The following is a 22,476-nucleotide window of genomic DNA, read 5'->3' on the forward strand; positions in this document are numbered from 1 at the left end:
TATTGTATCTGTCTAGATTTAATATTATGATAAGTATGCGGATTAGCCGTAAAAACAAATGTCGCAGTAAACTCCTCTGAACCAGAGATTCAGAGTTCACTTACAATTTGCCAAAAAACAGGATAAGAATTGTGGCATAGGAATATAGAAGTTGACTTGTGTGACAAGTTGATAACATGGGAATGCATGCATACCCAATGGTATGTGCTGAACAATTTTTCTAATAAAATACTATTGACTTCTTCCCATTGATTTAGGCTACAATCATAAACATGCACGTCCCATTTTTCTAATAAAATACTATTGACTTGTTCCCATTGCTTTCGGCTACAATCATAAACATGCACGTTCCTCCCTCAGAGGAACTGAGAATGTGAGATAGAGTGAGTTGTTGGGTCATGGGTGATCAACTGATCATTGTGAATATGTTATGGCAACTCATATGTTATTGTACTGCAATATTCTTTTGCTCTTGTATTTTATATTCTCATTTAACAATTGTCTCGAAGGTAATGTACATTTTGACAAGTGGCAATCTTCTTTTAAAGTTCTCCTCGAAAAAAAACAAGGAATTCTATCTTCCAGACTTGGTTAATTGCAACTATATAGAATTTCAACCCTGCCATCGTCGAACTGATGTACAAAATTTGTTGGCTCGTGTTACACAACTACATTATAAGGTAGCACACTATGTATGTTACACTGGCTTTGTCCGAAGGAAGGTGGCAAATCTAAGCAGGGGATCAACGGTCCACTCGCATAGTCCTAGTACGGAAGTACGAACACCACCGAAAAAATAATAACATGTTTTACAATCTGTCCTAACTAGTAGGTCCATAAAGAAGGGTCACAAAAATTTGCACGGCCGATTTTAAGGGGGGACTTCCTAGTTCCCTACTTGATAAATTCTTGAGCGCTTCTATAGCTTGTGAATTAATATGACTCGACAAATTGCCTTTATTGGTTCGACAAAGTTGGGTTTTAACCTGCAACATGTGGGGTGCGTTTAATTAAACTTGCAAAAAGTAGCGGATCTCTCCACCCGGGGATGCAACTCAATTCTAACCTCTCACATGTCACATCCAATAATATTGTAGCAATAGCATGTTTAGCATGAGTCCGGTTCCTCTATAACCGGGTATACACACATCTCGTATTTCGGTACACATACACACAGGTATCGAGACACACACACATATCGGATTCGGATCAACGGCGAGATAACACGGAACCGGTTGTAGGGATCTTGAGTCCTTTTAGCATGCACTAGCTGTACTGTTATGCAGGCCTACGAGAATTTAGATATAGCATCTTGCCATGCAATACACTTTCACTTTTTGCTGATGGAAGACCCAGATGACATAAGTGCCCGTTTACCCATAAACGGGGGTATTCTAGATTTTGTCTTGTAGCAAGGATTTAATAGAGAATCCCATTGAAAGTCAAGCAGCATTTAAGACTAAAAAGATACGTAAAGTCGTTGCTAACAATTTGCAAAATTAGGACAGGGATTGGAAAATAAAAATCTTTCCGTTTGGTGAAATGACTTTTGTGTAACAAAATATATATTACATACGTGATACGTCTCTCTATTTGGTAGGTGTATTTCACAGGTGAAAAACAAAAAGAGTAACGTACGTAGAAAATCACACATAACACATTCATTCGCGTTCCCTTTAAATACTAGTCATCAGCCCCTTCCTCCTTTTTAGATCTCAATCTCTTTACAATTCAAAACAACATAAAATATACTCGTGACCAGATTTTGCTCTTAAAACTCTCTCCTTCTTTACCGGTACACTTTTCTCTCTCTCTCTCCTGGGTTTACATCGTTAAAAACATTGTAAGTATTGTTGTTTTATGATCTTATGTCTTACAATTTTGTTTGTCTTATGTTTTATTGTTTTCTGATTTGTGTTTTTTGTCATTGACTTTTTATGTTTCTTATATTTATGAATATTTAAGTGAATTATGATCTGTATTGTTTGTTTGATGTTTTTTTTTTTTTTTATGTTCATGTTGAAAACTGATGGTGGATTTTCTTATGTAGATTTGACTGAATGCGTGTTGCAAAGGAGGGTTGTATGCTGGTCTTGTTGATTAGAGGATTAGCGTTTAATATTCGTGTATAAATTATATATTTTCATATGCTAGGTTTTAACAGAAGCAGAACTCAACCAAGGTCGAATAGATCTTGGCCATTTCAAGGTAATTTTGATTATTTATATTAATGATCCGTTGCTTATCGTTTTAAACTTCCTTGCCATTGATAGATTAATGTGTAGAAGTGGTGGCTTTTTGTAATTAGTCGAAATTAGAATGATTTCAATGCCGGATTATGTTGGGTGGGTCGTAGAAGATGCATAGAGTGTAAGAATTTGTTTCTGCGATAACTGTTTTGTATATCTTAGTACTTTCAACTGGACAAGTAGTACTTTTTTTTTCTGAACATCTTAGGTAAAAGAGAGAAGCGAAGCTGGTTCTCGATCCCAGGAAGGAAGTTTTAGCCTGGCTCGACCGATAGGGAGAGGAAGTGCAACTATCTCTATTAAAAGAAAGTCAACTTTACCTTGCCCAACATGCAAAAAATCTTGATTTCAACAAGTAGGCTTCTTCCGATCTATGCGATGTCCGGGTCTACTACCTACCTAAATATATCTTTAGAGTAGACAAACAGTAGTTTAGCCAGCCTGATAGGAAGCCCTCGTTGAAAGGTTGCTTCTTGGGTTAAATAGCTTTAGTTAGCAAAGTTATTAAAGTTGGGAACTAGACCTGGAGCTTAAGTCTAAGACTAATTCGATGCCAAAGTCAAACCTTAAACCTTAAGTTGTAGCTGGTGCAGGAGTTAAGGCTACAGAGCAGGGGGTGTATCGAAGCATACATCCTAAGTCGGAGCATCTTGAACCAATGCCAAAAGTTTTTTATGGTCGAAACACTCGACCCTCAAGCTATTTACCGTGTTGCCTCAATCACCTCCTTGAAAGGGTCTCATCTTCCTCCGAACCTTTGTAATTGGCTTCGCCGTAGGCGGTCATCCTTTTGCCTCTATGCTAGCCCCCGATTCCTAGGTATTTGTATCGGATTGATCTCCCATTTTAGAGCACACAACCCCATCTTGTACATCGATCTTAGAACTCTGCCTGCTGACTCCTTGCTTGAAGGGAGGCCACTCCTCCTATGACAGACAATCCCTCAGAGAGCTACTTGAGGGCTCTCTGTCGACAACAAGGGATTCACAAAGAGTGGTCTGAACTGATCGAACTCCATGGCCGTGGTGAAACTTGACCCCATCCATAACCCTTGATGAAGTGGATTCATCTGAAAGACAAGCTCAACTACTCATCAACAAGGCGTACCCATCTGTTCAACTAGCCGAAAGGATGAGGGTTGACCAATCCGATTTCGACACGAGACTCAAAGCAGCATTTCCTCTCGCATAGCGAACGGAATTCCTATTGAAGGTAAAAAAAGGGGATACAAAGGTTCTTGCTCGGCCAAAGAAGGAGGTGATCGAAAGCGAGTGCTCTCCTGAGAGAAATGGGATCATCTGAATCAACTCACAGCACTAGTAGCTCAATTCGTTCGATTGATTAACGACTGTACGCGTTATCACTGATCCTTTGGTGCCCAACCCGCTTGTATAGCTAAAATGCAGATTGGAGACAAAGAGCAAAAGAAGGTGCCGATCCGCTTCCATATCCATAGCCAATTGCTTAGAATGACCGATGGAAACCTGATGATGGATACGAAGCTCGGCGAGCAGACCCATAACATAAGACGATGATGTTGATGTGCCTCTTGCTTGAGATATTGACTTGACTGTTGAAAGGGGAATCAACGTCACAGTTAGAACTGGTGCTTACACCGAAGCAGTTGTCGTTGCCTTAAAGTTACAAACTACAAGTAAAGAGAGAGTCCCCAGGGAACTTGATGAGGATGATATTCGCTTTAGCTTGGTCTTGCAGACATACCAGCATGCAGGGATGAAAACAAAAGAGCTGTCTTACTCGGTCGAAGCGCCAAGCCTTAGTCAAACAGTATGTGATTTGATCTCAACCTCGATCTCTATAGTTACTCATCACACTACAAAAGACCAATCTCCTGTTACTAATATTCGTAATCCGGGGACCACATCATTTATGTACACTCTCGGCCAAGAAGGGGTACTACCTCTCACAACATCCCTCAAGTGAGGGGTAGGTGGTGGTTTGGCTTAGCCTTACCCCCAACCCGTACCGAACTTATATCTAATTTAGGCAGGGGCCGGGTAGGTGCAGAAAGTCGTCTTTCGGGGACATGCTTTGTTGAAGACATCTCTATACCCATTCGAGTGAAGGGCCTAGTAGGCTCCTCCTTGGAGAGACAAGTACTTGATTGAGATAGGGCGCAGGTCCTTGTAGAATTGGGTTTCAAGGGCAGCAGCGTTAAGGTATATTACTTAGTAACAGCAAGTGGCATTTCCCTTCTTTCATATAGCCTACTTGGACTAGATAAACCTATGCCTCTCGACCTTGGCCGGGCATTTGTCCTTAAGTCCTTCGAGAGGCCGGTTGTTCGTGTTGGAGAGAGCTTTCGACCGTCGCCATGCTTCTTAGATCGAGTCAACGCACCTATTTATCAGGCGCCTATGTTATCTAGGAATCGAGATTCCGCTTTTAACATTTATCACTTTCGCTCCTGAATCTGGATTTTGTACGGCAATGACCAAGTATAGTCCCATTCCGAATTAAGAGGAATGACGATGTTGGCCAGACCCTATTTCTTATCTTGTCTTGGAAGGTCATTTTGCTACGGCAGATGGAAGTTGCCAAGAGTGGAGTTCACCATGGCGGAGTGATCCTCTTCCTATTGATCAAAAGCGCCACGCTGGTTTAGAATTCTATTCTAAGGGCATTTTGCTACGGCAGATGGAAGTTGCCAAGAGTGGAGTTCACCATGGCGGAATGATCCTCTTCCTATTGATCAAAAGCGCCACGCTGGTTTAGAATTCTATTCTAAGGGCACCCCCAGCATCTCAAGTGATTAGGCAGGGGACAGGATTCGAACCAGCTATCTTCATTGCGCCTGATGAATCGACCAATTCCTCTACCCCACTTCTTCCCCTTCATCCTCCTTTATCCTTTTGGGCTTGGTATGCATTCTTTTCGATCTAGTATCCAGCAAGAAAACGGATGCGCGCAACGGCTTTCTAAAGCTCAATCCCTTTCTTGTTCGATGTGGTACACTGAACACCAACCCAATCTCGATGAAAATGGAATCAACTCGATCATTCAAGTCAAATAGCATTTCTCTATGCCGATCTACATTAAAAGCTTTCTTCTCTTATGATTTCTCGAGTTACTTTCTCTTATCTTATATAAGAGAGAGTCATGATAGATTTTACACTAACCCCATCAGGTAAGTGGAGTAGAATCAATCAAGTGGCATACCTTGAATCTAACCTACAATCCTTTCTTTCTTCTTTCAATTGATAGTTAGCCAAGAGGCGTAGCGTTGAGCTCAATGAAAGCTTCCTTCTCAACGTGAAACTCTTGCCGCTGGGACAAGATTGCCTATACACTACGCACCTTTTTTCTTTAAGAAAGAGGGCAAGATAACTCCTAAAAGCAGCCGCGATCTTATATACGATACCACTAAATGAAACTTCCTTCCTGCTTAAGGCACTAGTTCGGATGGAAACCCTGATCAGGCGGGTGGCCTAGATCCTCTATTTTATCATACAGCCCGGACTTTCTAAATAAGAAAGGCACTTAGCCAATTATGCGATAACTGACGTACGTGATTCGTTTCTTGCGGAGTCACAAAAAAATCCGGGTAGTTGCTTGATCTCTTCATATTAATCAACATTCTATTGATGGAATTGCCCGCCCCATTTCCTATTGCTTGCTCCATTATTCCCTCACTGGCACTAAGCGACCGACCGAGACTCTTTCTTATTCGTAGTGTTGAACGTTTCCACTCGGCTCCGTCGGAAGAGAGCACACCTTTTTGCTCATAGGAAAGAGGGAGTTAGCCCATTACTGACTAAAGGCAAGAATGGGGAGAAGGGCAAGCAGAATGCCTTATGAAACTACGAGCCCAAAAAAAGGACGGGAAGCTACACACCGAGAGATAGGAAGAACGGACTATTCAAATAGAAGAAAACCACTTCTTGCAGGAGCTCGGACTCCAGTTTGAGCGTTAGAAGGAAGCAAGCGCTGGGTTAGGACTAGTCTGGAGCCGGAGCAGCAGTAGGCATAGAGGCGGACAGTTGGCAAAGACGGCCAAGTCATCATGTATTTAGGATGCCAAAGAGTATTGGTTTGGAATTCACTGGGGTGTCAAAGGCTACGTAATGTGCTTGCATCATTTCCCAACTGCTGCTTAAGCTCTGTAGCCAGTGACTAATAATTATTAAGCATGCACTTTTCGTGCTAAATGAGCTCCTAGCTGAGGCAGATAATATGCTCTTTATTTCAACTGGTGCATCCACCTAGGTGCAGCTTTTGACTAGATACTTCTTTAAGTTACAGCAAAATACGTTGTTAAGGTTCATAATCATAATTGAAACGACATTTTATAAAGGTCTTTTTGCCCTTGATCTCAGCAGTCAACATGAATAATAAAACAGAACCATTCTACAGTGACATGACCTTGGCATAATGTTGTCTTCTTTATTGTCCAATTTTCTCTTGCTACTTTTGTTTTGTGTCTCCATTCAGTGAGGTGTTAAAATGTCCTAATTTCAAGTTACATATTAGATTGGCAAAAAGTTTGGCCTCTTGACCCAATCATGTCAATAACTCTTTACTTGAATACCTTTTGTCTTATTAAGCAAAGTTACAAATAATGACGTCTTTGCTTCTTTTGTACATGTAGGCATGGATATTTCAGATTCAAAACGGAAGAGCAATGTTGTTACAAAGATTCTTTTTATTGCTACCCTTGCGACGTTATCCTTTATTTTGTTCAAGCAGTTTTTTAGTTTCAGTACTCCAAGCGTGGTAAATCCTTGAACTGATATGTGAACTTTTAAGAGCACATTGATTATTGTTCTTCTTATTAATATGATATAGTTGCAGCTACGTGCTTTGTTTCATTCGGTAAATTTAGTTCTATATCACGTTAAATATCTATTTTTAGTTTGTCCACCTTGACCAAGCCCTACTTCTGCTCTAGTGAGATGACCAATCACTAGAGTCTACAGGATGGTTGGACTTAAATATATACTCACCGTCATGTCTCTCAACTTCGACTGATCAAAAGAGTAGTGAATGAAGTCAATGAACTTAGGGTTAATTTGAGATAACCCTTGTTTATGTTATTTTATTTTAGATTTCTCCCCGTTTTCCCGTCGGTTAGTCAACTGTTGACACAACATAAAATACTCATTATATTCTTTTGACCTTGGGAAACCCTCTTAGCTTTTAGTGAAGTGAGACGCTTAATATTAAATGAGCACTGTTTTGTATTCTTCAGTTGCTTCACCTCCATCATAGTGTACTGTACCTTTAGTTGATAATGATCAACATTCCAGTGTTTTAAAAAAATCAGTTTATTAGAACTTGCCTGTAGATTGTTGGGAATTTTTGTTAACGTTTTGTCTTCTGGAAATTTCAGTTTTCACATCGTGATCCAGAGGTAACACACGTGTTAGTAACAGGAGGTGCTGGCTACATTGGTTCACATGCTGCACTTCGCCTACTAAAGGACTCTTACCGAGTAACCATTGTGGTATTGCTCAGTCTTTACTACTTTACATCTTCTCCATCGACAGCTTAGTTCTTCAATGATGCTAGCTACTTGGTTTAAAATAGTATTCTTGTTCCCACTTTTACAGGACAACCTCTCTAGGGGTAATTTAGGTGCAGTAAAGGTTCTTCAAGGGCTTTTTCCAGAGGCTGGGAGGCTCCAGTTCATTTATGCTGATTTGGGAGATGCAAAATCGGTATCCTTTCTTTCTCCATATTGTTCAGTATTTATTTATGCATGTAAAGTTGGATTCAAAATCTAATCTTGACTCTTGTTTCAGGTAAACAAAATATTTGCAGAAAATGCATTTGATGCTGTGATTCATTTTGCTGCCGTTGCCTATGTGGGTGAAAGTACTCTACAACCTCTCAGGTTTGGATTCCCATTCCCCCAATAAATCAAACCCTTTTCGTTTGTTGGTGCACAAAAGTTCAACTTTCATATTTTTTAGAAATTAGAAGTATAAAAGTTTGTAGAAGATCTCATTGATCTAATAGCCCACCTTTTCAGCGCGTAATATAATAAATTCAATGCCCAAAATTTTGTCACATATTAATTGTACCATAGTACTTTTTTTTTGTTGAACTACATCTTTTCCTAATTTTATATCACTGCAACCTTGGCTCTTTTCTTCTTTTGTGAATTTTAGAGAGAATAGGAAATGATGTACTTACCCCAGTTATGTCCTGAACTGTTCCTTAGGTATTACCATAACATTACAGCAAATACCTTGACAGTGCTGGAAGCAATGGCAGCACATGGTGTAAGCACATTGATCTATTCTAGCACATGTGCAACATATGGAGAACCTGAAAAGATGCCCATTACAGAAGATACTCCTCAGGTGCAATTTAATATACACTATTTGTTTTACTTTGGCACAACTGCAGCTTCTTTCTCTTCTACCTTAATTTGTTGGTAATCTAGAAAGTATAGTTAACGAACTATTTAAGGTGGCAATCTGAACACGATTCATGCATGATTGTAGGTCCCAATCAACCCGTATGGAAAGGCCAAGAAGATGTCAGAGGATATCATTCTGGACTTCACTAGAAATTCAGACATGGCAGTTATGATCCTAAGGTTGGTTGATCTGAAAGCGGCATAAGTACATGTATGATGTCTCATTTAACCAGATATACCAATTGGCTTCCGACTTACTTTTGTGCATTCAAATCTTTTAGATACTTCAACGTGATCGGATCTGATCCAGAAGGAAGGTTAGGGGAAGCTCCCAGACCTGAGCTTCGAGAGCATGGCCGAATCTCTGGTGCATGTTTTGATGCAGCATCTGGTATAATATCTGGTTTGAAGGTACATTTATCTATTTTTTTAACCGAAGTCCTAAATTTGAATATATGTTAAAAGCATTTTCCTCTGCCGTTTTAACATGTGAAATTTGTTATCCTCTTCTCTCTGTTTAATTTGGTATTGTCAATCTCCATGTAGGTTAAAGGAACTGACTATAATACACCGGATGGAACTTGTGTAAGAGACTACATTGATGTCACTGACCTAGTTGATGCACATGTGAAAGCTCTTGCCAAGGCAATGCCAAGAAAAGTTGGTATTTACAATGTTGGCACAGGAAAAGGTTGTTAAAACTGTTAAATGAGTTGGTTTTCTTATTTGTTCAGATGTTTGTTTGAGAATGGATTAATAGTCCTATTTTATTAATAAAGGTTTTGTTTATATTTGTCATCAGGTAGATCAGTGAAGGAGTTTGTGGAGGCCTGTAAGAAAGCCACAGGTGTCAACATAAAAGTCGATTTTCTTAGCCGCCGGCCTGGTGATTATGCGGAAGTATACAGCGACCCATCCAAGATAAGGCGTGAACTAAACTGGACAGCAGAACACACGGACCTTCAAGAGAGTTTACAGGTTGCATGGAGATGGCAGAAATCTCATAGAAATGGGTATAATTCTCTGGCTGCGGCTTCCTGATTAAATTTTTTGGAGCAGAAACTTAGATAGTCCTATTGTCTGAGTGCTTACTATCATAGCTTATGAGTAAGAGGGATTAATCTTAGGTTACACTGCGAGACAGGTGGGAGAGGAATAGGAGGAGAAAGGAGGAGAAGTTTTGGTGGTCTCATTTTTATTGTCTGGACAGAATATTCAGTATCTAATAATACGTCCAGCATTATTTATAGATATCAATTTCAAAGTTAGTTTAATTTGCTTTAGTGTGAAATTTTATTTTTTGATCCATTTGCATTTTTTTGCCCATGGCTCACTTTCTCGTCTGTTTGATTTTACTATCTATTTTTATGAACTTTTAGTTTTTAATACTTGTTCAGGAATTCTTTTAGGCACTTCGATATATAGTAGGTTTGGAAATAGATTCTTTGTAATGACCAATCGGCGAAGATTCAGTCAAATAATGTACAGTTATAGCTAATAACAAAATTTTATAACTAGAATAACTGCATAGGCAGTGGGGAGAGAGAGAGCAGTTATTGAGGAGAAAAGGGGGAGTGAGTCTTGAGTTTGGGTGAAGAGAAGAGAAGAGAGGGGAGTGAGTTTTGAGTTTGGGTGAAGAGAAGAGAGATTGTAAATAAGCGAGACAGGTCGGACGACATGGGGCAACTGGGCAAGTGACATTCAACCCGTAGCCTGCAAGATTTTTCGCCACCCCCCCTTCTGCTCCCCTGAAACCCATGAGTCCATGACCACTCACGTGACTTTTCATGGGCTCAACCAGTAGTAGCTTCTTCGAACTGTTGGAAGCCTGGAAGGTTAACTTCAACCCAAGATGCTTTTTTGAACTAGGCTCATTTGGTTTTGGGAAGTTTCATGCAAACGTTTTTAGTTGGTCGTACTGTTCATGTATATGGAAAACTCTCAGTAAAGTATCAATCCAAGCTGGGCTATCTCTGTCCCAGAAAAACCTTTTCGAAGAGAGATTTGTTGCTCTTGCTTCTTAGAAAACCATTCCCCCTTTTCTATGATGGAAACTCCGGCCCAACTAGTATGTCCAGAGGACCTTTAGAAAATATTTGGACATGGTTTGAAATGCTTAAATTCGGCAGTTCGGAGTTATTCTCTTGTAAGAGGGTTGGATGTCCAAACGGGTACCTGAACGTACAAGCAGCCCACATGCAACTGATTACTCATGTCTCAATATTTTGAAAAAGAATGGAGCAAAATCTAAATAAATTTTCATAAGAGACTCAGATAGCAATTAGTAAACCATGAGTCTACCAAACTTACTAGATTTCATCGATCTCCAACAGATAAGTGCAGCTGTCCTTTTCTGCAAAAGAAATAATACCTCGAAAAAATAGAGAATAAACGGTTAGAAAGATGGCCGGCGAGTTTATGACAACCATGAGAGGGTACCGGGTCAACATGCAGGGCTGAGGGGGACCTCCCTAAAATAGTTATTGATGATACCATTATAAATTACACTATTTAATTTTTAATAACATATTAAATTCAATTTTCTTATTATTTAGGATAAGTTCCATACTGTACGAAGAGTATAGTCCGTGATTCCGAACGAAATTTCAGAATTCCGTTTGAAATTTCGGTTTAAAAAAAAATAGAATTCCAAATATAGAATCGAAATATTTGAAATTCTGAATGTGATACAAGCTTTTAGTGCCAAATTTAATAATTTACTGAATGAACTTTTCTCGCCAAAATTTTCAGGAAAAATGTTCGTATTTAGTGAGTAGATCATAACTGAGCCTGACTTCGTTCTAACTTGTAACCAAGTAAATGCCCTATTGGCGAATTCTTTTTCTGTTTTGTTTGGTAAGCAAGGAGATTGACATGGAAAAACTTCTATAAATTCTTCAAGTTGATTATGAGTATAAGCTAAAATCCTCAACTTGAGAATTGTTGGAGATGTTAGAGCATTTCCAATGCATGTGGGTATGGTGGGAATGTGACAATATTCATTTTTTTATGGGTTAAAATATTTACCCAATGCAAAAATAAATATCAAGGTGATTATTTTTCCAAGTCAAAACGAGAGTGAAATCTTCAATTGAAATAGTGGTTGAGTTGTGAACTCCATCTCGTGTGTGTGTGTGTGTTTTTAAATCGTTTTTTTCTGGACGGAATGTTTCATTCCATCTCGTGTGTTTTTTCGGTTCTTTTTTAAATTTCAGACGGAATGTTTCATTTCGCCCAGCACGTTTTTTCGATTTTTACATTCAGACAAAATCTAACATCTCATCCGACATTCGAGATTAATATTCACCTTTGTATTGGGACAGTCTCATCTTATTTTTCACCAAAAAGAAAAAAAAAATAAAATAAGAAATTGAACCTATGTAGAGATGAATAACATTGACATGTATTGAAAATGCTCTTACAAACAATATTTTTCACATTTATTTATCAAAAATAGTGGAAACTCATCCGATGAGTTAGGCTGAGTCCAATGGTCAGCCACCCTTTATCCCTATTCCTCAATAGCACAGTGGTATGAGGATAGAGAGTAGGTTTGGTCAAAGCAATGGTTTGAACCATCCTACGCTTGATTCAACTTCGCGGTTTTGAAAAAAAAAAAAAAACCATTCGACACCACTTCAACCAGCGCAGAATGAAAACCCACATTTTGTAAAAGATTTAAACCGCCCCCACGCCCTTTAACCGAAAATTTTTGTTCTTCAAATTTAATAGGATACATCCGTAATAAAATAGAAATAGTGGGAGTGGGTGTAGTAATTAGTAATTCTCATAATTACCATGTTATTACGGTAGGACACTTTCAGAAACTACTCAACTTCCGGTGGGGACACTTTGAAATTGATAGATTCTCGATTTCAAATGGCGGTTTGAGTTTTTACAAACCACTCCACTTGGAATACACTCTCTATTCTTCCATTTCACTCTCTATATATGGAGAGTAAAATAGAGATGGGGGGAATTGACCACCGCCACTCCCTCCAGTTTTTAAAGAATGGGGTGACATTGCACCCAGCCTTAGTCCGTGTCCGAGTCAAAGGAATCAACTGATTTGAGACCATTGCCGGCACAACCAATCAAACGTTAGATTTTCAGCTAAATTATTAATTTAGTAAATAAGTTGACTGGTTCTCAAAATTAACGAAAAGAAAAAAACTCAACGGCCTCTGTGACAGTGGGACCAGATTAACTGTATAAAGCCTCCACGTGTGAGAATCACATGGAAGAGCCAGGAGTGGGGTCCATTTTTCAGTGCGGCGTCGCCTGGGGTCATGCTGGAAATGAGGCATCGGGCAGACGTCACTTTCCAGAAATAGACACAGAGCCTGCAACAAGAAAGTGAGAAACTGCAGGCGATAAGGAGGAACGAGGGTATCAGTGTAAATTCAGTTCAAGCTTACTAACTCCGTTATTTTTTATGGCTCTCTTTTTCACCACTTCGTATGTTATCCTTTCTGCTTACGCTTACGGTTCATTATTACATCGTTGACGGCGGGTCTTGTGGTCTCCCATTAATACGGTCACATTGGCTTTTTGTTCTTTACATTTTGGAATCTTTTTCTTTTTTTTTGTTTTGTTTTGTTCTAATGGTAATTTACCACTTTAAGGCCCCGTAAAATCTATTTTTCTCTCTCTATTGTTTTTTTTTTGGTTTTACTGTATCCGTCGTGACGCCTATTCGAATGTCGCCCGAACTTTTATTACGAAAGAAAAAATGTACGTACACAGAAAGTTTTTACATTTTTTATTTCTCACGGTTTCTCTATAATCCTTAGTTTTTTTTGATTTTCACTTCTCTAATCCTTAGTTTAGTTGATTAGAAAAGAAAACTACTCAAACTAGATATGATTCATACGTGTTTTCCATAATGCAATATGATTATCCATTCCAATATAGATAAAGAAATGTTCTTTCCTTTTTCTTTTGCAGGTATGTCATCCACAGTCCACACAACATTAAGGCAATGGAATCGGTTTTTTTGATAAGCAATGGAATCAGTTCATTGAATAAATATGCTTGGGGTCAAATTATAGACAAGCATGTAAATGCAATAGTGCAATACTGATCATTCCAATAGATAAAGAATGTCATTCTCTGATGGAACTACAATTTCCCTATCACTATCCTTAGAAGCCTCACGCAGTCACGCCCTCACCTACCCTTTTGCGAAATAGACCAATCAACTTGAAATTCTATTTTTAAAACATTGATTTCCCTATATTATCCATTAATTCAAATTATAGTTGAATTCATTACCTCCCCTGCTTTTGTAAGGGTATGTTGATTCCATTTAAATGCTTAAAATTGAAAACTAGGAAGATATTTAAAACAACTGTCACATTATCAGACTTTATTTACATGATTGTCATGGTGTCATCGATATAACTTAGTTATTCAAAAACGAGAAAATGAGGCATTTAGTTTTGCCTTAGAAAAGCCGCTCATTTCTATATCAAATTTTCATAGTCTTTCTTTTTCAGGGTGCTATAAAAAAATTGTTAGAAAATATAAAAACTGGTTATATTGTTTTACAGATCAAAAAGTTAGAAAGAAATTTATCAATGTTACCAACAATAGTTGCAATTTGATATTTGACCAATTAATACCGACTTAAACTTTTAAAACTATATGGATGCAACTATATTTCAAGAAATGTATATAGTGCGTCTTCTATTTTCACAGTGCTTCCTATGTCAAACGTGTAAGTACCACCACTAAATGCTTCCTATTGCCATGTGCCCATGTCCACTCTGCTCGTTGAGGTAAAATGCTATCACAGAAACGAAGAAACATATGGGACCATTTGATATTTTGATGTGAGTCCGAAATTTTTTCTCACCACGTTTTAAAGGTTGCAATCACGCCTACTCATTGATGCACGAACATGGACATAAATTTCAAATAGTATTATTGACCAGTAACATAATTTTGAATCCAATAATTCTGTGCGAATTATTTTTTTCCTACTATTATTTTGATCAAGTTCAAAACTTCAAATGCAAAAGTTTGTTAAACACTAAAGATGCAGTGTTTAAAGAATGTGAACTCAATGATTCACTGTATTAATTACCTACTGGAAAATGATGTCGATATGGTTAAGATGTTGCTAGTCATCTTAATAATTTACTAATTAAACGTGGTTTTCATGTAAAATCAATGAAAAGAGACGTCCAATTTAAGATAAGGTTGACAATTTTCAGAACCCACTGTCATCTTGTAAATTGTAACCTATGATCGGGTGAAATCCCTGAATCTAATTGACCTTTAATGTGAATACTTTAAATGAAGTTGTTAATTCTAGTTTTAGTACTCTTCTAGTTTAGACTCTAGACCCATGTAGTTGATCCATCTTTTCAAATCTAATTCTAGCCTCTACCTTTTTATCATTTTGAGTACTATCATTATCTTCACCCAAAAAAAATACTGTATCATTTTTATTTTTTGCATTCATTGCTTGATCAAGAAAATAAACTGAGAGCATGTCTTCAGTGCGGGAGATGTATGGGCCTTTATATCAGTACTTCTTTGTTGAAATACACTCTCATTTCTGTGTGTGAGTGGCCCAGATTTATCTTTATTTTCTCTCTCCTGTGCACCCTAGATTTACCCATAAACTAAATACAAAGTTAAGCGAAAATCTAGTGTGCGCAGAGTGTACCCATACGCAGGCCTCTGGGCCACTCATATAGACAGGGGGTTTGTGTGTATTGCAAGACAGAAGTATTATGAACGACTAGATGTCCTGTGCACACGTACATCGAGATGCACCCTAGACGTCCTCCAAAGTTAATATTGGATTTTGATATTTTACGATTTTTTTTTTCTTAAATTTGAAAGAGAAGTACCAAACCAGGATAGATTTACCCGTTCTATAACGGTTCGAAGCTCACTCGACATATTATTTAGAAAAGTAAAAACAAAAGACACACTGTTAACAGATAAGATATCCGGACTGAAATATATATAACGGAAAACTTATTTATATCTTAATATTAAAGTTCCCACAAAAGATATTTTTTTTATCTCTATTAAAATTTTACGTAATTTTTTTTCTATTTGAAAAACGAAAATTCTTTTTTACAATATGAATTTCTCTCCTATTATAACGGAAATTATTCTCCTATTAAAACAAATTATAACACTTTTAATTAAAACAAAAATCTTTCTCCTATTAAAATGGAAATTCCTCCCTTATTAAAAATTAAGAAAAAAATATAACATATCTAATTAAAACAAGAATTATTCTCCTATTAAAATATAATCTCTCTCAATAAAAAAAAAAAAGATTTTTAAAATTTAATTAAAATTTTATTTAAAATAATTTGTTAGAAAATTAAAACAGATTAGCGACTAAAACAGTAGTTTCAATTTTCTAAAAAATATCTAAATATTTTCAAAAAACCAGTACATATACCCGAACATACAAACTAGTTATTTAACAAGGACTACAAGCCAAAATTTTAAAAATAGACATGAAAATCAATTATTGCAAAACATAGGTGTACATGGAATTGAAAAAAACCAAAAGAAAACATGTATTCTCATTTAAGTTTAACTAATATACTGTTACCCTGTCCAAAAGAGATTATGTTAAAAAGCAAGTGAGAATGAGAGAGTGAACCCTAATTTGTTACCCTGTCTTTTCCGTGTTTTATATCCTTTAGCACCTTATCTCAAGTGTCTTCTAGTAATCTAGTTTGGTTCGTTGGAACCTGCGCCCGTCACGAGCTGGTCCTTGTAACTCTTATTATTATTAGACTTGATTTTCCAGAAGTGAGTGCCCCAGACTCAGAGCTGCTCATCCCCCAAGCCTATCCCCACTCCCCACTATGTTCAGTTTCTGCACCTATTATTATTGAGGACAGTACTCATTTTCATCTGTGGTCTCAACCTTTGAGTACTTTCATCAAGCCCCTGCAACCATGAAACGAACTTATCAAGATAACGGTGCTGCTGGCGGTGGAACACCTCAAGGTGGTTTTTCAATGGAGAAAGCTAGTATTAATAACAAGATGTGTTGGCAAGAAGAAGATGCTGGAGACGATGAGTTACTAGCTGTGTTGGGTTATAATGTTAGATCTTCAGATATGGCTGATGTAGCTTCTAAGATAGAACAGCTTGAAATGATGATGGGTTCTTCATCAGCAGCTCAAGAAGATGTTTTACTTTCTCATCTTGGTGGTTCTGATACAGTTCATTATAATCCTTCTGATCTTTCTACTTGGCTCGAATCCATGATTTGTGAAGCTGAACTATCTCTTCCCCAACAACAACAACAACAATCATCAAACAATCACAACCCCTATATTCCCCCTGCTGAATCTTCAACAACTATTAAAGCACAGATCTTTGACGAACCCGTTTCTTCCAATTACGATTTAAGTGCAATACCTGGTGAAATTATTTATGGTGAAAGAGAGAAGAAAAGAATCAAACAAGAAATCCCATCAATCTCTTCAACTGAGTCAACTCGGCCAGTAGTACTAATTGACTCGCAGGAAAATGGTATTCGTCTAGTACACACTTTAATGGCTGCTGCTGAAGCAGTTCAACAAGATAACCTCAAACTAGCTGAATCACTCGTTAAACAGATAAGCCTACTCGCAGTTTCGCAAGCCGGGGCAATGAGGAAAGTAGCTACTTACTTTGCTGAAGCACTTGCTCGTCGTATTTACGGTTACTATCCTCAACCTACACTTGATTCTTCTTTCTCTGATATTCTTCAAATCCATTTTTACGAAACTTGCCCTCACCTCAAATTCGCTCATTTCACTGCAAATCAAGCGATTCTAGACTCGTTTGCCGATTCCAATCGGGTTCATATTATCGATTTCAGTATGAAACAAGGTATTCAATGGCCTGCTTTAATGCAAGCACTTGCAAAGCGTCCGAATGGGCCGCCTAGTTTTCGATTAACGGGTATCGGCCCACCTCAGCCCGATAACACAGATGCTCTGCAACAAGTTGGTTGGAAGTTAGCTCAAGTTGCTGAAAATTTACATGTTGAGTTCGAGTATAGAGGGTTTGTTTGTAATTCATTAGCTGATCTCGACGCATCCATTTTGGATTTTCGACCGGGCGAGACGGTTGCGGTGAATTCGATGTTTGAGTTGCATCAGTTACTAGCCCAGCCCAATGCAATTGATAAAGTTTTGGGTACAATTAAAGAGATGAAGCCTAAAATTGTTACTATTGTGGAAGAAGAAGCAAATCATAATGGGCCGATTTTCTTCGACCGATTTACTGAGGCACTTCATTATTACTCAACCCTGTTTGACTCATTAGAAGGGTATGCGAACGCGTTGTTGCCGATTAACGGTCAGGATTTGGTGATGTCGGAAATGTATTTTGGACGGCAGATCTGTAATTTAGTCGCTTGTGAAGGTGTAGATCGGGTGGAAAGACATGAGAGTTTGAGTCAGTGGAAAAATCGGATGGAATCGGCTGGGTTTGGGTTGAGTCATCTCGGGTCGAATACATATCGTCAAGTTAGCTCGTTGTTGAGTATGTTTGGTGGTGGGGGAGGGTACATAGTAGATGAAAATAATGGATGTCTTTTGCTTGCTTGGCATACACGTCCATTAGTTGCTTCTTCAGCTTGGCAACTCTGTGTAGACTCCGATTGAGTTGCCTCGGTTTGATTTGATGTTCCGAGTCAAACTAACTGTTCTGCCGACCAAACAACCGTCCCCAAGTTGGATATGTACCAACCATGAAGAATTACCGTTTTCCTCTCCTCTTTTTCGTTTTCATTTACTTTTGGTTTTGTTTTGATTTGGTAATGTTATTGTAATTTGTAACTAAGTTTAGGGGATGATCATCAATTGTGCATTTACGTATATATAGATGGTAATAAACTCGGTTTTACTTCATTCAACCAAAATTCCAAATGGCACTACTTTCTCTTTGACTCTTTAGTCTTTGTTCAATCATGAGAATAATGAGCAGAAAATCAAATCGAGCAAGTTCTGAAGGCCCAACTGCAATGTCAAAATCAAAGGTTGATAGAAATATATGAGGTCAAGAGCAGTTAATTATTGAGCCTTCAGGTACTACTACGACTACACTGCCCTAGTACAAGTGCGAAAAACTGAAGGCCTGAAATATCCGTTTCATTGTACTCCTTATTTTATTTTCAGAAGATGTACCATGATACTATAGAAGAAATTTATCTGGCAATAATCTGGATTAGTAATTGCCATGCTCAGCTCGACGGCCACACACACATTTGCTAGGAGCTTCCGCATTTCACACAAGAAAATAAGAGCCAGTGGATATATTTGGTGCCTACCAGGCTACGAGATAGTCCTGAGAAAATTTGGTTCTAACTTCTCATCTGCTATCTTACGTAAAATCTAATTGTTAGAACTTATAACTTAAGCTTTATTTTGCACAACTCCATGCAATCTGCACGAATTCATCTCGTAGTCGTGTTTGTTGTTACCGTTACCTAAGCCTTAACCAGGTACGAATGAAAATGAAATTCTGGTTGTGTTAACATATCCATTCAAGGCGCAACTGGATTCGCTGCAACAATGTGGTTTTTATGTATATAACTCGGGTGCTCCATGTACATCTACTATTCTACTGTTCTTATTTTGATCATTTAATTTATTCCTCTTCGAACGCATTTAAGGAGCGTGAATGCGCAACTGAAGTTTCCCTGATAGTTAATGGGAAATTAAGTCTGTTTCTTACTTAATGGATGGAGATGGTCACTTTTACAATTTTACATTATTCCGCAGATACACTCTTGATAAATGATAACATGCAATAAAATACTAAACCGGCCGGTTACTTATTCTATACTTCTGATTAAGTGGGTCTTCAAACAACAAGGGCCTTAATTAATGAATAATGATGTTACTTAATTATCTATTATTGCAAATAGGCACTAGCTGATTACACCAAGGACCTTAATTAATTAAACTATTACAACTAGGCACTAAATGATTAAATCAATGGAAGAAAGAAAGGAAGCCATATAAGTCTCTAGAGATTGGACTCTCAATAATACCACTTGGTCACAATTTATAGTGTTGATTCCACAAGCACTCGTACCTTCAATATCACTTGTCAAGCTTACTCAAAAAGAATACAAATCTTGTAAAGTTGTAAAGGAAGAGCAAGCACTTTGTGGAAGTTCAAGTTAGTCGCCATTTCTTTTCTCTTGTCGAATCTGTATTAGTATATTGGTAGATGTTGAGTTCACTGATGGATGTAAAGTTTATTTGTTTTTCTCTTTCCACAATATATATTACCTATAATATTCTTTTGCATTTTTATATTCCATTAAAATAAGATAAGATAGTGATATCTTACGACTATTTAACGAATTTTATAAGTTGTGAGAATGACATATTACATCACAAACAAAACACAATAAAAAAACATCTTCTGGTATCGATTCAAACTCACGGCCTACATGACATTGAAACTCCTTAAATTTCCTTTTCACAAGGCATATGGTAGCTAAAATTTCTCAAACTCTCTCATTGAAAGGTATGTGCATAAAATAATTGAACTTCTCTTTTATTGTTCATTCTCTATTTGTGATAAGTGTGATTCGAGTCATTCGACAAGACAATCTAGGTATTGTACAAATTTGTTTTTTATTTTATTTTTTCCCATACCATCTTATTACTCGTTAACCAGAAAAAGAAAAATACAAAGGAAACGAAAGAAAGAAATAAGTCAAGGAAATCTATCGAACTATCGTGCAACATTTAAGTCTTTCAGATTTTCAATGCATACCAGACACGCAACACTGGTACTCCACCATTTGCGAAAATTACCTGGAAGTTTGCTAATGCTTTGTGTGAAATTTCTGTTCTCCAACCATTCAGAGTTTCAGCTAATTTTAGATTTTAAACCGTGTACATGTCAATGATGTCATTTCCATTATAAGATTTCTTAATCCAAATTTTCCCTGAAAGCTCCCCGCACTTGGCAGTTAACCGCATAACTGGAAAGCTCTCACGGAGATCTTGACAGGAGTATCCCTATCATATGTTGTTTTATCAATAATTTTCCTTTTGTTCTAAGTTCTAACAATATGCATTCTCAAAAATTTCATACAACATTCATTTCAGCAAAATATCCGTCTAGCTTGGTTTACCAAAAAAATGTCATTGTCTTAATGTCTTCCAAGCTGCAAGCCTGCAAAACTTTTATTTTTTTATAATAAATACTTCTAAAACTGAACATAAACAATTGTAGAAAACATGATGCGTATCACTTTAATTAATAGAAAAAATTAGGAAACATATTAGTACAATTCAAATCATGGAATCTCCAATATGTGCTAGTTAAGATTAGGACATAAAAGTTAATTTAAAGCATTATGCTAGTGTAACCAATACTCATTATGCTTTTAATATAATCATCGCTCGTCAACTTGAGTGAGTTCACATGTAAGCTTCCTTTGATATATTGATAAATTATCTTAACATAGCAAATAACTTCATGCTAACGTGATTCTACCTATTATATTTGGCAATGGATTATGGGCGTGCATTTTCATGTGCATCTGCGAATTTTCTTTTAAAATTGAAATGACAGTGTATATTCAACATGCGAAAGTTCGTAAACATAGTTCCAATTGTTGTTTAGTATACATACTGCAGGGCGTGTTGACATGGTACAATTAGATTACCTTACTAGAAAGACTACAAAGGTTGAAAAATTCCACCTGAATTTTGTTAGCACAGTCTGTCGACTGCTTACAGACTTTACAGTGTCGTAATAGCATCTCTGAGTTGTGGTAGTATTTCCTTCAAATTTGAAAACGAAATTTGGAGAAATAGGCTACAAATTTTGACCAACTCTAGGTGGACGCAAAGGTCTACCACGCGCGCTATTGGTAATGTCGCACACCAGTACTATTGTCGCGCACCAGTACTACTGTCGAGATTGAAAAAAGTGAAAAAATAAAAATCCAGGCGACATTCCTAATGTAGCGCCCAAATTGAAAAAGTAAAAAAAAAAAACTTACACGACATTAAAAGTGACGCGCGACAATACCACTGGCGCGGTTTTTTGCTTGCCAAAGTCAAAAAAAAATTTGAGGCGACATTTGCAATGGCGCAGGTAATGTCGCTCCACATCCACATCCGAAATCCCAAATTTGCAAACAAGAATGCAGCTAGACAGGTGATGCGATCGAATTTGCTTCCATCTAGAATTGGATTTCCGCTAAATTCCGAATTTTAGAAACAAATTTGAAGAATTTGAGAAATGCTATTGTGTTGCTTGGTATGGTATAATGCCAAAGATGGCAGCAGTATAATGTCTTTTTTCTGGGCAATTGCCTTATTTACATTTTGATTTTTCAGGGAATTCACCTTATTTATGTTTCGATGCAGGCATTTGAGGAGACTGGCTCTGTTGGGTACAATGTTTTAAGGCAACTGCAGTGGGTGTTGCTAGAGGGGTGCAGCTTAAATCATGCAGCAATTATATCTTGGCTCATCTCAGGGATGTCCCTGAAGTATGCTAGTGTTGTTACTTAAAAATAGAATTATCGGTGCATAATACATCATTAATGCACACTAGTTTATAATGAGGATAGAGAAAAAAGAGCTTTAAACATATGTAAAAGGGGATAAATAATACCAGAGGTCTGGGGTTCGAACCATCGTCAAAGAGTTACTGATCTCATTTAAAACAGGCTTACCAATAAAAAAAAAAAAGATAAATAATATTGAAACTGGTAAACAAACTTGTGTTACAAATCTCCTCCCATCATTTTGAATACAGTTGGCTAACAGTTGGCATGGCGAGTGTCAAATCAATTTCCATTTGTCCATCATGGTTGCCATATTG

General features: G+C 37.5%; 2 protein-coding genes and 2 long non-coding RNA genes across 7 annotated transcripts; all 4 read left to right on the plus strand.

Annotated features, from left to right (window-relative positions):
* The first annotated feature begins 1,576 nt into the window (after window positions 1-1,576).
* On the plus strand, window positions 1,577-9,909 carry LOC147521163 (UDP-arabinose 4-epimerase 1-like). 4 transcript variants are annotated; one of them, XM_086594707.1, is made up of 11 exons: window positions 1,577-1,843; window positions 2,051-2,208; window positions 6,859-6,983; window positions 7,600-7,713; window positions 7,820-7,927; window positions 8,012-8,103; window positions 8,434-8,575; window positions 8,720-8,814; window positions 8,916-9,045; window positions 9,181-9,325; window positions 9,437-9,909. In XM_086594707.1, exons 2-11 carry the CDS (start codon window positions 2,148-2,150, stop codon window positions 9,673-9,675), a joined length of 1,251 nt encoding a protein of 416 aa, XP_086450833.1. In that variant the 5' UTR covers window positions 1,577-1,843; window positions 2,051-2,147; the 3' UTR covers window positions 9,676-9,909. The 4 variants fall into 4 exon arrangements, with proteins under 4 accessions (XP_086450833.1, XP_086450866.1, XP_086450900.1 ...); XM_086594740.1 differs by having other exon boundaries at window positions 1,599-1,795; XM_086594774.1 differs by having other exon boundaries at window positions 1,632-1,843; window positions 6,859-6,980.
* Window positions 3,840-5,071, plus strand: LOC147521164 (uncharacterized). The gene is made up of 2 exons (XR_015214228.1): window positions 3,840-4,813; window positions 4,923-5,071. It is a non-coding gene; the product is annotated as an uncharacterized LOC147521164 (long non-coding RNA).
* A 6,206-nt stretch (window positions 9,910-16,115) lies between the features above and the next one.
* LOC147521165 (DELLA protein GAI-like) lies at window positions 16,116-18,535 on the plus strand. Its single transcript, XM_086594890.1, has one exon. The coding sequence runs from the start codon at window positions 16,575-16,577 to the stop codon at window positions 18,276-18,278; it is 1,704 nt and encodes a 567-aa protein (XP_086451016.1). The 5' UTR covers window positions 16,116-16,574; the 3' UTR covers window positions 18,279-18,535.
* Window positions 18,536-20,010: 1,475 nt separating this feature from the next.
* On the plus strand, window positions 20,011-22,352 carry LOC147521166 (uncharacterized). The gene is made up of 2 exons (XR_015214515.1): window positions 20,011-20,154; window positions 22,017-22,352. It is a non-coding gene; the product is annotated as an uncharacterized LOC147521166 (long non-coding RNA).
* The last annotated feature ends 124 nt before the right edge of the window (window positions 22,353-22,476 follow it).

Source organism: Coptis chinensis, chromosome 1 (assembly GCF_015680905.1).
Source record: "Coptis chinensis isolate HL-2020 chromosome 1, ASM1568090v1, whole genome shotgun sequence".
NCBI classification, from domain to species: Eukaryota; Viridiplantae; Streptophyta; class Magnoliopsida; order Ranunculales; family Ranunculaceae; genus Coptis; species Coptis chinensis.

What these genes read in the sequence shown, in the direction of transcription:
- LOC147521163 (XM_086594707.1), top strand. Translation starts at nt 2,148, where the DNA reads ATGCTAGGTTTTAACAGAAGCAGAACTCAACCAAGGTCGAATAGATCT. An exon ending in ATGGCAGTTATGATCCTAAG is followed by an intron (nt 8,815 to 8,915) that starts GTTGGTTGATCT and finishes CAAATCTTTTAG; the next exon opens with ATACTTCAACGTGATCGGAT. An exon ending in GTATAATATCTGGTTTGAAG is followed by an intron (nt 9,046 to 9,180) that starts GTACATTTATCT and finishes ATCTCCATGTAG; the next exon opens with GTTAAAGGAACTGACTATAA.
- LOC147521165 (XM_086594890.1), top strand. Translation starts at nt 16,575, where the DNA reads ATGAAACGAACTTATCAAGATAACGGTGCTGCTGGCGGTGGAACACCT.